The sequence below is a fragment of the Microcaecilia unicolor genome, chromosome 4 (genome assembly GCF_901765095.1).
Source record: "Microcaecilia unicolor chromosome 4, aMicUni1.1, whole genome shotgun sequence".
NCBI classification, from domain to species: domain Eukaryota; kingdom Metazoa; phylum Chordata; class Amphibia; order Gymnophiona; family Siphonopidae; genus Microcaecilia; species Microcaecilia unicolor.
The window spans coordinates 155382683-155397195 of record NC_044034.1 but is presented as its reverse complement, the minus strand read 5'-3'; the positions used below and the strand labels follow the sequence as shown (position 1 = coordinate 155397195).

General features: G+C 43.7%; 1 protein-coding gene across 3 annotated transcripts in view; it reads left to right on the top strand.

The window, feature by feature from the left end:
* Nucleotides 1-14513, top strand: part of PAMR1 (peptidase domain containing associated with muscle regeneration 1) — an 88260-nt gene that overhangs the window by 34345 nt on the left and 39402 nt on the right. For all 3 annotated transcript variants that reach the window (XM_030200794.1, XM_030200795.1, XM_030200796.1), the window contains exons 5-6: nucleotides 3413-3630; nucleotides 5120-5227. In XM_030200794.1, coding sequence (XP_030056654.1) covers nucleotides 3413-3630; nucleotides 5120-5227 — 326 coding nt within the window. The remainder of the gene's footprint in view (nucleotides 1-3412; nucleotides 3631-5119; nucleotides 5228-14513) is intronic.

Below are 14513 nucleotides of genomic sequence, written 5' to 3'. Positions count from 1 at the left end.
GTGCCCTGGTGGTCTAGTGGCCTCTTTGGGGCAGGAAAGAGACCCCTCTTTTGTGCCTGGCACTGCCACAGACCTCTCACTCCCAGCAGTGCTTCAAAATGGCACGAGAGAAGAATTTAGGGCCGGATGTACAATTTTATTAAGGTGGTTTCCTAATTTTTGGCTACATTTTCCGTAATGTGCCTAACTGCAAAATAATGAAAGCCTGCGTAGAGTAAGATGAATTTAATTGCAAGGTATCTGCCTGCACTGAATATGAAAATCTGATTCTTGCGTGGGTAAATGTATGTGCATTCATTTAGGTGAAATAAAACTGGATGTAAATTTAGATGTTTTAACGGCATGCCACCTGTGAGTGTTTTAAAAAAAAATGCAAGCTACTCATGCAGTCTAATACATGCCTCCCAGAATGCACAGGTAGCTGATAACTAACTTGTTTAGGGGAAAGGAAAAGGAAGAGGGCTGAAGGAAGGTGAGCTCAGGCTTAGCTGAACAGACTTTCTCTCTGACCGTCTCCCCTTCACCCCCAGGGGAACTACTTTCTACTTAATTGATATTCTGCGTCAGATAATAAAGTAGATTCTTATCTTTGGTGTTACTGGCTTGATTTTGAGGCTCAGCATCTTTTCTCTCATTCTCTGGCTAGATTTTTGTTTTCTTCCTCTTTTTTATGTCCTTTTCATTTTCAGTTTCATCTCTTCTTTCCTTATCTCTTTTCTTCAACAGTGAATATTTTAATACTTTGTCTTCCATTCCCTGACACTCTTTCTGATGTTTTCCTTCTTTCTTCTCTTCCTATCTGCTCTCCTTTCGTTGATCTTTCATCTCTTTCTCCTACATTATCACCAGCTTTCTCTGTTTGGGATATTCTTACTCCCTGCATAGATGAAAGGATGTGCTAAAAAGGAACGCATCTGCTGAAACACTATCCAGTGTATTGATAAATGATAGAGAATTGCAGGGGTCATGAAAGGCCGAAAGTCCAGGGGGCCACATTACTGCCCTGAATGTCCCCTCTCAGATATTGATTTTGCATCTCCTAAACGAACTTAAGGCAAAAGAGTTCACATACCAGTCATAGTGAAAGCCATCAAATATTTAAGAGCTGTCTGTGCTAATAAACCACCTCCTGCTGGACAAGCTTTATCAGAGACAGTCATTTTCACGGAAATAATACCTAATAAGGAAGATCCTGGTTTATCTCTGGAAATTGAATACACATAGGCCAGTCTCTGAAAGAGTGCACCAGACCTCTTCAAACTGCACATACTTTTTAAGACGGGGGTTAAAGGGCCCAACACTGAGCTGCTACAGGATCATCATATTTATAAATGATCTAGAGATGGGAATAACTAGTGAGATAATTAAATTTGCTGATGATACAAAAAGTTATTTAAAGTTGTTAGATCACAAGAGGATTGTGAAAAATTGCAAGAGGACCTTACAAGACAAGGAAACTTCCAAGTGGCAGATGATGTTTAATGTGAGCAAGTGCAAAGTGATGCTTGTGGGAAAGAGAAACCCAAGCTATAGCTATGTGATGCAAGGTTCTGCACCTCGAATATTGTATTCAATTCTGGTCACCGCATCTCAAAAAAGATATAGTGGAATTAGAAAAGGTGCAGAGAAGGGCGACAAAAATGATAAAGGGGATGGGACAACTTCCCTATGAGGAAACGCTAAAGCGGCTAGGGCTCTTCAGCTTGGAGAAAAGGCGGCTGAGGGGAGATATGATAGAGGTCTATAAAATAATGAGAGGAGCATCTGTTTACGCTTTCCAAAAATACTAGGACTAGGGTGCTTGCGATGAAGCTACAATGTAGTAAATTTAAAACGAATTGGAGAAAATTTTTCTTCACTCAACGTGTCATTAAACTCTGGAATTCATTGCCAGAGAATGTGGTAAAGGCGGTTAGCTTAGCGGAGTTTAAAAAAGGTTTGGACAGCTTCCTAAAGGAAAAGGCCATAGACCGTTATTAAATGGACTTGGGGAAAATCCACTATTTCTGGTATAAGCAGTATAAAATGTTTTGTACATTTTTGGGATCTTGCCTGGTATTTGTGTCCTTTGTGACCTGGATTGGCCACTGTTGGAAACAGGATGCTGGGCTCGATGGACCTTTGGTCTTTCCCAGTATGGCAATACTTATGTAGGAATCAGCGACCAGGAAAAGGATCTAGGTGTTATCGTTGATGATATGTTGAAACCCTCTGCTCAGCATGCAGTGGCGGCTAAGAAAGCAAATAGAATGTTAGGAATTATTAGGAAAGGAATGGAAGACAAAAATGAAAATATTATAATGCCTTTGTATTTCACCATAGTGCAACTGCACCTCAAATACTATGTGCAATTCTGGTCACTGCATCTCAAAAAGATATAGTGGAATTAGAAACGGTACAGAGAAGGACAATGAAAATGATAAAGGGAATGGGACGACTTCCCTGTGAGAAAAGGTTAAAGCGGCTGTGGCTCTTCAGCTTGGAGAAAAAACGGCTGAGGGGAGATATGATAGAGGTCTATAAAATAATGAATGGAGTGGAATGGGTAGACATGAATCGCTTGTTTACTCTTCCCCAAAATACTAGAACTAGGGGGCATGCAATGAAGCTACAAAGTAGTAAATTTAAAACAAATCAGTGAAAATATTTCTTCACTTAACATGTAATTAAACTCTGGAATGCATTGCCAGAAAATGTAGTAAAAGCAGTTAGCTTAGCGGGGTTTAAAAAAAAAGTTTGGCTAGCTTCCTAAAAGAAAAGTCCATAAGTCATTATTATGATGGACTTGGAGAAATTCTACTGCTTATTTCTAGGATAAGCAGCATAAAATGTATTGTGCTGTTTTGGGATCAATTTGCTGTTTTGGGATCTTGCCAGGTACTTGTGACCTGAATTGGCCACTGTTGGAAACAGAATACTGGGCTTGATGGACCTTTGGTCTGTCCCAGTATGGCAATGTTTATGTTCCTATGACCTTCTTTATTGATGGTGCCTGATTCCTTTGTCTGAATATTTCACATTTTGCTTCCCTCTCATTTTTAAAATTCTGGTAAATCAAGCCATGACCCCTTGACCTTCAACTGCTGCTTTCTGATAGGTAGGACCTAAGAAAAGGGGAAGATGGTTTGAGATCAATGAGAAACAGCTTCTACTGGGCCTATGGTGGCACTAGGTGTCACTGCTGAGCAATGGTTCAAACTCCCTGAACCCTTAACCATACTACAGGGGTTGCGAGGGTTTCCTTTGAGGCATCCCTGTCTTCAATCAGCCTGAGGAACAGAAGATGAACTCAGGAACCAAACCTAGTTTTTTTACATGGCAGTGCATGGGAGTCAAAGTCTTGTAGCTTTTATACCAAGTGCCGATCAGGTAGAAGATTTTGAATAGTAAACTCTATCTCTTTTGGCTGTAGGTTTGCTATGCTGAGTCTGGAGTTTGACTACATGTGTCAGTATGATTATGTAGAAGTTCGAGATGGGGATAACGTTGATGCTCGAGTTATTAAACGCTTCTGTGGCAATGAACGCCCACTTCCCATCCGAAGCAACGGGAATTCTCTGCATCTGTTGTTTGAGTCTGATGGATCCAAGAACTTCGATGGATTTTATGCAACCTTTGAGGAAGTTACAGGTTTGTTTCATCATTTTACTAGTATCTTGAAGTTTGAAAGTAGAGTTCAAAGCAAAAATAACCTTGACTCATAAGATCAAAAAAGGCAGCAAAATGCATTTATTGAACCCCTCAAGACTAGGAGGCTCTGTTATGGCGAAACCAAAGCAGAATGGCAGTAGGTGTCCCCAATAATCCTGCAAGTCAGAAGTATATAAAAAGTGGAAGACAAGAGAAGGTGTAACTTAGTAAAGATATCAAGGTTTTTATCTCTCCCAACAAAAATTTAATGAATGTGCTATAGTAGGTAATAATGTTGCTGGCTCACCCAGGACAACCCAGATAGGCTTTAGCATCTTGAATGCATGAGATGTAACCCAAATCCGAGTTACATCTATATGCATGCAGTGAGGCAGAAATAGGATTGGATAAGCTATTTGGTTGATCTGGGGTTAGCATGTACACCATTTGTTTATTGCTGATCTGCCCAGACCTCATTATGGAACACACATGCTAGTATCAGATAACGCCTGTTAGCGTCTGCTGCCAACCAGGGTGACAACACTGCCCATGGCAGTTGAGGCATTGTGTTGTTGTTTTAGGTGAAAAGTTGTTATATTGCACCATATGTGAGATGTGTAACCCACCCCCCCATCTCTTGAAGTACACTGAGATCTCATCAGCCTGCTCTGAAGACCTCACTACAGAGGAGAAGACTATTTGTTGCTGATTTTGTCACTCTGATCACATGATCGGTTGGTGGAATGATATGACCTAGTAGTAATGAAATATCATTAACAGCATTTCTTTATTCACACAAATTGCTATTTCATTAACTATACACCATTTAATTACCTTGTTGAACTTCTCTGGTCAATTCCCTATGATCTCTGCTGCTTTCCCCTTCCCAGATGGCTGCTGAGATTCTCAGTTTTTCCTGCCTGCTGCCAGCACTGACCCTCCTGCAACTGCATCTCTCTTTAAATATGGCTGCCAAGGCTTACAAGGGCAGCCGCTGAAGTCTCGCGAGGCTGCCCCTGGAAATCTCGGCAGCCAGTTTTAAAGAGCGATGCGGCTGCTGGAGAGTCAGTGCCGGCCGCGGGCGGGAAAGACTGGGGATCTTTCCTGCCCCGAAGAATTCAGTAGACCACCAGGGTAGCTGCCTTCAGGTATGTGCTGGGACCCTGCAGCTTGGGGGGGGGGGGGGGGGGGGAGGAGAGACAAACCGGCTCACCCTGCCAGAACAACCAGCTCACAAAATGTTAAAAAGTTTAAGCACCGGCTCCAGCACACCACTGGTTGTTATGTTGGTGGTGGATCTGAGGCATCTATCTTTATGTACTTTTAGAAATGACCTTGTCCAATATCTCAGTACATTCTATTGACTTGACTGAAAGTGATCAAGTTCCTAAAAAAGATTCCTGAATGCAGCACTGAAGAAGATGGGCTGTGGGAGCAGGTGGCAATCAGGTTTTGAGTGTGGCTGACAGTCTTTGGCCTCCTTTTGCAGCTTGTTCATCATCCCCTTGTCTGCATGATGGGACATGCATTCTGGACAAGACGGCTTCCTTCAGGTGCGCCTGCTTGGCTGGATACACAGGGAGGCGCTGTGAAAACTGTGAGTATGTACTCCATGTTAGCAGAATGTGATTATCATTGAGTCCTTCTCTTTGGCTGTTGACGACAGGTTCACAAATTGGGACAAATCGAAGCTCAGAAAGACGCCGAGTCTTTGATTAAACTAGTGCATGTGAGTTACTAGCTGTAGGCATGTGAAGGGGAATATTGATGTCTCACTTGCATGTATAAGTGAATCAAATACCAGCCCTTTTTCTGAGTAAGTGTACACTTACGCACAGAAGTGGCAGTAATCTGATGAAGTGCTATGCTGTTAGTGCACTTGTAAGTTGCATAAGGGGAATTTTGTAAAAGGTGCACACACTTTAGAGAATCTCACTTAGCATCAATTCTGTAGGTGCCAGACTTACGCCTGCTGAAATCTGATGTAAATACTGGCATCCAAGTTAGGTGCGCTGACGTAGTATTCTACAACTATGTGCGTAAGTTTTTGGAATGCCCATGACATACCCATGCCCCCTTTTGAGTCACGTGCTATTGGAGTTGGGTGCCCTGCCTTATAGAATAGTGTGCAGCCAGATGCACACACAAATTTTAATAGGTGCCAATTAACACCAATAATTGGTTGTTGGCACCCAGTTATTGATGGTTATGAGTTTGTTGGGAGTGTGCTTAAATTTGGATGCACAAATCTGGGCGCCATATAAAGAGTCTGGGGGATAGTGTATAAATGCAAGGCGGCGTTCACCTTGGTAGAGTATGGGGGGGGGGGGGCATGAGCAATGCTACCATTTATGCACTCAACTCAATACTGTATGTTACACATGCTGTTGCCACATTTAGGTGCTCACAGTTATGCCAGATCTATGGCTGCTGTTACTGGGGGTGTATAAATCCAGGTAACACTAGTATTCTATAATGTAATCTGGGTGCCATTATAGAATGGACCCTTACCATGTGACATTGAGGCATCTAAAAGGAATTGCCCGCTTATAGAATCACCCCAATTGGCTATTAGCCTTCAAGATCTTCTTCTTATCCTAGAGAAAATCTCCAAGTGAAGGCAGAAGCTTCTGCTTTCACCTGTATAGAAGGCAGGGCTGCCGAAAGACTAGGCTGGGCCCGGGGCAAGGCTGCCCAGCATCCAGCCCCCCGTCGCTCCACCTCCCCCTGCCGCCCCTTGTCGCTCCCACCGCCACTGCAGTCCTTGGTCTCACCTGCCTGCCTCCACGGCTCCGGGCCCCCTGCATTCAAAGTGGCAGTCGCAGATCGCCTGTCTTCTGGCCTTCCCTCCCTGTGTCCCGCCCTCATCTGATGTAACTTCTGGTTTCCGTGAGGGCGGGACACAGGGAGAGAAGGCCCAAAGGGAGGCGATCTGCGACTGCCACTTTGAATGCAGGGGGCCCGGAGCCAAGGAGGCAGGCAGGTGAGACCGGGGACTGCAGCGCTGGTGGCCTGACCCCGGCACTGGGCCCCCCTTGGGGGGAGATATGATAGAGGTCTATAAAATAATGAGTGGAGTTGAACGGGTAGATGTGAAGCGTCTGTTCACGCTTTCCAAAAATACTAGGACTAGGGGGCATGCGATTAAGCTACAATGTAGTAAATTTAAAACGAATCGGAGAAAATGTTTCTTCACTCAACGTGTAATTAAACTCTGGAATTCCTTGCCAGAGAATGTGGTAAAGGCGGTTAGTTTAGCGGAGTTTAAAAAAGGTTTGGACGGCTTCCTAAAGGAAAAGTCCATAGATTATTATTAAATGGACTTGGGGGAAAATCCACTATTTCTGGGATAAGCAGTATAAAATGTTTTGTACTTTTTTGGGATCTTGCCAGGTATTTGTGACCTGGATTGGCCACTGTTGGAAACAGGATGCTGGGCTTGATGGACCTTTGGTCTTCCCCAGTATGGCAATACTTATGTACCTATGTGTCTATATATATCATCAGTAAATGAGTCTGACATTAATGGCTGTGAAAACACCATGTACAAGAAGGCCTCTTGGAGAACAGCAGGAGATTTATATGTCAGCTACCTGTTACTGCCCTCCCCCTTCCTTCTATCCTTCCTTTCTAATGTGATGATAGAGTTCTTTGTAACAGTTTGTTCCCTTTTTAGGGGTAGAACATTGGTGGGCCACACAAATAGATTTATATTGAAGTGGTTGAGGACAGAGCCAGGCTAGTATAGCTAGAAGGTTGGCTGACACAGCAGCCATTCACTCACTTTCTGTCTCTCACGCAGTAGAGCAGTGCACCCAGTATAGGTTGCATCAGACAGTGAAGTATCTGGCAACTATGTACAGTCCCTTGAATATTCCAGCAAATGCAGTTCTAGGTATCGGTAACACAGTTTCTGTGTAACCTTATTACCCTTATATATTTACAGTTTTGAAGGTATTGATGGGTTCTTTCAGAGGTAAAACTGAAGGATAGAGATGTCTGTACCTTCATCAGCGCTGCGTACATCTAGTAGCACTATAGATATGATAAGTAGTAGTAGTACATTTCTTCTTCTCCAACTGGATTATTTAGCCTCTGTCATCTCTCTCCTTTCCTTCTGCACCTCTTGGGCAGTGTTAGAGGATGGGATCCCTGTACATGTGCTCCGTGGAGGCAGTTCAGCAGCTCGGTAGGCTCTGAGGCTGGATTCCCACTCCTGTCTTCTTCAGATCAACAACTGTGCTTGTCCTAGTCCAGTGTTTCGGCAGTAAAGAGGCTGCTGTAGCTTGGAGGTTAATATGATAGTCCTCTAGCATGGATCTGGTGTAGTGACCCAGTGCTATAAGCCAAACACCATCCCCTGGGCTGGGTATTTATAGGGATCTTGTTTTCCAAGGGATGGATCCTCCTACTCTGTCAGTAAGGAAGGAAGACACAGCCCCCTGTTTTGGAAACTGTTGGGGTTAGAAAAAGGTCAGAAGAGTGCTGAAGGTTCTGGTACTTCTGCTGAGATGGAACCTAAGCCAACTCTCCAAGCAGAAATAAGGACTCAGACTACAGGCAAGACCTTTGTATGGAACTGACTTAGTACTTTAGTTACCACTAGAGAATGGCACGGGGACGGGGAACTGCAGTAACCGCGGGGATGGGGACGGAGATAGAGCTCGCAGGGACGGGGTGGGGACATATCCCACGGGGATGGGGTGGGGACGGGGAGAGATCCTATGGGGATGGGGCAGGGATGGGAACAGAGCCCACGGGGATGGGGACAAACTTTGTCCCCATGTCATTTTCTAGTTGGAAGGGTAGAGGGTGGTGGTGGGAAGAAGGGCTATTATAGCTGCTCATTGTTATTATTGTTTTCTATTTGTAATTTATACACAACAGTTGCACAGCATATTGTTCCTTTTTATACTTTAATAAAAATATTTAAATATAAAATTATAAGTGTTCAAGGCTTCTGTAGATGAGGACAGAGCCCATGGGGGCGAGGACGGGGACAGAACCTGCGGGGATGGGGTGGGTACAGAGACAACCCATGGGGATGGGATGAGGTCGGGGACAGTTTGTCCCAGTGTCATTCTCTAGTTACCACCATTTGAGATCAGGCTAGTGCAGAAAGATCTAGGGTTGACACTACTTAAATCACAGGTAGTCTTCCAGTGAGGGTGTGGTGGCAGAACATACCAATCTATAGTGCGTCCTGTGTGAGTCTCCCACTGGTGCCCCCCATCCCTCTCACTTCAGGACTGCCAATGAGAGGAGATAGTGGGCTGGGAGAAATTTTCCACCCCTCCTTATTTGTGCTTCTTAGAACGGCGGCGCTGTGTGGTGGTGATTGTTTTCAGCTTCAAAAAGATGCCAATTCCATCTTCTATGCTCAGAAAAAAGGTTAAAAAGAAAAAAAAACCCCAAAACAAAACAACAACAAGAAAAACAACAAAAACAAAAAAAAAATGATACCTTTTTATTAGAGTAATGTTATCCTTTTCTTTGCCAACTTTCAGGAGCTAACATTCTCCTTCCTCAGACCAAAATCTTTCTGTGCATCCAAGTGCTCAAAAATAACAAGAAGATTATTTTATTGCAACTGTAAGAGTGACAAAACCAGTCGTTGTGGAGACATTTCAGTGTTAGGATGCTTTGATGTCTTCACTTCCTTCTATTACGGGTATCATAACAGTTCAGTCTCTTGAGAATACCATTGATATTTTATTTCAAATGAACAAAACTGTTCTGCTTTTCTCATACCCAGAAGGCGTGCAGTTAATTAAATTTATATAAATAAATGTATTGCATTCTGCTGTTCCCTCAATTAATTAGGGGAAATTGGAACCATTATCTCCTTCTGTGTGTTTCCAGCTATCTCCTTCCAACTGTCAAAATAGAAATTCCAAGCATTTCAGTGGGGAACTCTGTTTCCAAACTGGCTGTAGTGTGATGTGTTTTCAATTTTTCCCACCATGTTGCCAAATGTCTATTAAATGTCTACTGGGAAAGGAACAGGGAAGTAACAGCTTGATTTTCTGGGTGGAATCGTTAAACCGGAAATGTATCAGTTGCTATTAGTGATTCACTGGTCTCCCCTCTCCCTATTTTCCCAGCATTGGGTCTTGTGTGCATAGTTTTCATTGGAGCCGAAGCATTCAGAGCATCTTATGAAGTAGCAAAGGTCACACCCACAGCAGAAATTGTTCCGTAACTTAATCTGGTCCTAAATGTGTTCATTTTTATATATTTGTTTATCCACATCTCTGTATCTGTTTATCAACTGGACATATCAATAACACACATATCTATTATCAGAAGCTTTTTGATTGTATGTAGATTCAGCTAGCTGTGTGCCTAGGATCCCTCGCTTTCTCAAGTCCAGAAAGCTCTGCTCTCTTTGCTGTATTGGTGTCTTCAGTTTATTCCCCATGGTGTCTAGCACAGTAAAGATCATATAATTCTGTATTTTAAAGGCGGTCCATTGACACCATTACTTTTCACAACATAATGACGTAGATGCCCACGTTTATGTAAATTTACGGACTACTAGCACGTCCATGGGTAAGTGCTACACTTACATGGGCACCTGTGCACTGTTGTGTAAGAGTGCCTGTAAGTGAAAAAAGTACATAAATGCAAGGGGGGTGTACACATGGGCAAAGCATGGTGGGGCATGGGCGGGGCTCCCACTTCCTTGTGTAACTTATCGAATACTGTAAGTTACTTGTGACTTTGCCGCATTTAGGTGGCTGAAGTTATGTCAGGTCTGTGGCTGGTGGATGCATAAAAGCAAGGCGAGGTATATACTAATATTCTGTAACAGAATCTGGGCATTTAGATGCTTTTATAGAAGGGTTGGCCAACCTCGATCCTCGAGGGCCGCAATCCAGTCAGGTTTTCAGGATATCTCCAATGAATATGCATATACTATCTGCTTAGTGTATCACAATCTTTTTATTCAAAATCTCAAATATACATAAAAATACCTTCCCACAATCTAAATCATACACTCCTCCCAAGCACTCCTAAACAGTGGCGTAGCCACAGGTGGGCCTGGGTGGGCCAGGGCCCACCCACTTATGGCTCAGGCCCACCCAACAGTAGCATATGTTTCGCAGTAGCTGGTGGAGATCCCAATCTCTGTCAGCTGAAGACTTTCCCCTGATAATAACAAAATTCTACTCTCCACAATACTGGCACCTGCGCATGCTCAGTTTTCAATGCATGCCTGCTGCAGACTGCCAAGGTGGAAAGAAGCATTTTCCTGCCAGCTGAAATATTATTTTGGTGGTGGGGGGAGAACATTGGGTGCCCACCCACTTCTTATCTAGGCCCACCCAAAATCTGTTGTCTGGCTACGCCCCTGCTCCTAAAAAGCAAAATATATAGAATAATAAAATCCCTCTATCGCTAAAGTTTTACAAGCCAGCTATTATAATGAATAAACACATATTTATGAGGCTTTCTATTAAAGTTCAAAATCTTCAGTCTTGTTGTCTAAGAAGTTATATCAATAGTGCAAGGCTCCTCCTTTAACATACGTCACCAGAAATATCAAATCAGAATGTTCTTGCAGCTTTGCTTTGTAAACTCCAGCAGATGAGAGCATTATACTTGCTGCTACTGTTTCATCCACGGGCAAACCAAGTCGCCTCCCATATATGTTGATAAATTCACAACAATCTTATACAACTACATCTACTCCGATTTTCTTGTTTTGCAGACATTCCCTTCTTTGTGAAACCTGACACAGTCACAGTCACTGCGTTTTGCTAAGCGTCGTCAGGGGTTCAACTGATAAATTTTTTTTCCTCTTACAAACTGCATAATCAGAATGAACCTCCATCAGTGCCAGGAGAAGATGGCGTCTGAAGGAGTCTTATAGAATTTAGGGGATCTGCGTCTATCTTACATGCAAGGATTTACACCAGGTTTCAGTTAGTGTAAATCCCTGTGACAAAAGTTGGGCACAGATCCTGGCACTACACCCTATTCCAGTGGCGTAGCTACGTGGGACCACAGGGGCCTGGGCCCTCCCACATTTCCTGTGACCCTGCCAGCTGAAGCGTTGTCCTGCGCTGGTCTCTGGTTCTGCCGCATTGCCTGCCCTGCTCTGTCTTCCCCTCATGTCCGGAATGCTCCTTTTAGTGAAACTGAGCATGCTCAATTTCACTTAAAGGAGTGTGCAGGACATGAGGAGGAAGACAGAGCAGGGCAGGCAATGCAGCGGTGCCAGAGACCAGCGCTGGACAACGCTTCAGCTGGCAAGGGTTGTGGACCTCTGCCAGCCAAGGTATTTGCTGAGATAGTGGGTGGGAAGTGGCAGGGTGGCAGGGGAAGCGGGGGGCGACAGACTAAAATATGTCCCCCCACCTCTGGCTCTGTCCCCCTCCCACCGCGAGGTCTGGCTGTGCTCCTGTCCTATTCTATAAATTGTGCCCAACTTGGAGCACCATTTATAGACTAGCGTCAGTGTGCATTTTTTTGGCACCCAAATTTGGGCACCATTTACTGAATCTAGTCCTAAGGCTCTGTAAACAGGTAAGTTTTCAATCTTTTTTGAAAGTCTCACAATTAACTCAGTAGCAATATACCCCACAGTGTAGGGGGCATAAAGTGAAGAAGCTCTTGTACATAGAATCTGAATTTTACACATCGTCCATGAAAGGATAACATATGTGTTCTGTAAGCATGATCTAATCAAGCAGTAAGATATGTAAGGCTACAGCAGAAAAATCAAGTGATGGGATGATAAATTATGGGCAGTTTTCAAAATCTTAAACGATACTTTATACATACATATTTCTGAATTCTATGGAGAGCCAATGAAGTTGCATTGTCAGTCCATTTCATACCCAGGATCTGCTTATGTGCTCATTTCCATCATCTGCACTGGTAGACTATTTCAAGTCTTGTCATTTTTCACAATGAATATTGCATGACCAACAATAACTCCAACAGCCAGATCCCCTTCAATGGTTTATTGCCAAGTTCGTTTTTAATAATCCACATATACATCAAAGCTAGCTAAGCTGTTGTCCAAACATCTGGCCACCCCATGCTCACTGAAGTTTGATTTTAACCATGTATTATTTATGGAGCTCCATCAGAATATTACTATATATTAATATTATTTGTGTAGTGATATGAGGTGTGCACAGCTCACTGCAGACATATAAGAACTCTCGTTACTTGAAGCCTACAGTCTAATGAGGACAGACTGACAAGAATTACAGACAAGAATAAATAAGAGACAGGGATTAATCAAAGTAGGGCCAACTTAAATTGCAATTAAATTGTCAGGAATGAAGTCTCTTATGAAAACTGTATAAAACTGTTAGTGGACTGGTGAAATTCTTGAATTCACTAGAAGATAAGAATCATTTGATGTACTTGGAGGAAAAAATTAGGACACTGCTCCACAACCAGTCTGTAAGAGAAATCAAGACACTTGGACGGGGTGGGTGTGGGGTGGTGTAGGGTAGGAAGGGGTAGGGTAGGGTAGACAGCTTCTGCAGAAGCCAGAGAGGCCAGGAAGAGGATTACTTACAGCCCAACAAAAGCACTTAACTGTGATATCTTCACATCACCTAATAATTTGGGTGCACATACAATTTAATTGAGTAAATAGCTAATTAGTGTCAAAAATGAGGTGTTAACAATCAGTAGCGTACCAAGGGTGGGGCGGTCTGCCCCAGGTGCAGGCAGTAAGGGGGTGCATGGGGCAGTTGCATGGCTGGCAGCTCTGCCAGTCCTTCCTCCTCTGATGTTACTTTCTGTTCTGGGGCAAGGTGGTAGGAGTGATGCGCTTTGGAAGGGAGTTGTGCCTTGAGGGTGTGTGTGATGCACCTCAGGAGGCGGGGGGGTGGGGGGAGGGATGTGACACATCTTGGTGGGGTGTGATGTGCCTGGGATGAAGGTGACATGCCTTGGGTGGGGGGGGGGGGAGCGAGTGGCAACCCAGCCTGGGTGGCAAGCAAGCTAGGCATGCCACTGCTAACAATCAATTATTGGCATTAATTGGCAACAATTTGGATTTGCATGCACATCTTGCTAAGCGCTATTCTATAAAGATGCACATGCAGATTTTTTAGTCCATAATTGAAAAAGGGGCATGGCCATGGGAGGGACACGGACGGGTCAGGGGTGTTCACCAAAGATGTGTGCAGTATTATAGAATTTGGGGAATCTGCACCTAACTTATGTGCGAGGATTTACACCAGGCTTCAGTTGGTATAAATCCTTGTGCTCAAAAGTTGAGTGTGAATTCCGGCACTACACGCTATTCTATAAACAGTGCCCAACTCAGAGCGCCATTTATAGAATAGTGCTCAGTACACATTTTTTCAGCAACCAAATTTGGGTGTCATTTACTGAATCTAGTCCATTGTGCCTACTTGCAACCTATTCTATAAACAAAAGTAGGCTAAATATGCAGCTATATTTTAGGTGTGACCAATTCTAGTCATAGAGCTGGTGTAAATGCTCACTCCCAGATTGCTACACAATGCATGTATATTATAACACTTTATCGTCTGCACACGCAAATGTGAGTCCACCCGCGGTCTGCCCGTCAGAATGCCCACTTTGAAATTATGCACCATTGCATTTAGGTGCTATTTTACTGAATAGCACATAGCTGGAATATGGTCATTTAGGTTGGTCCTAATAGAATTATCCCTATAGGGAATCCAAGAACATAAGAATAGCCATACTAGGTAAGACCAATGGGCCATCTAGCCCAGTATCCTTCTTCCAACAGTGGCCAATCCAGGTCACAAGTACCTGGCAGAAATCCAAATAGTAGCAACATTCCATGCTACCAATCCCAGGGCAAGCAGTGGCTTCTCCATATCTGTCTCAATGGCAGACTATGGACTTTTCCTCCAGGA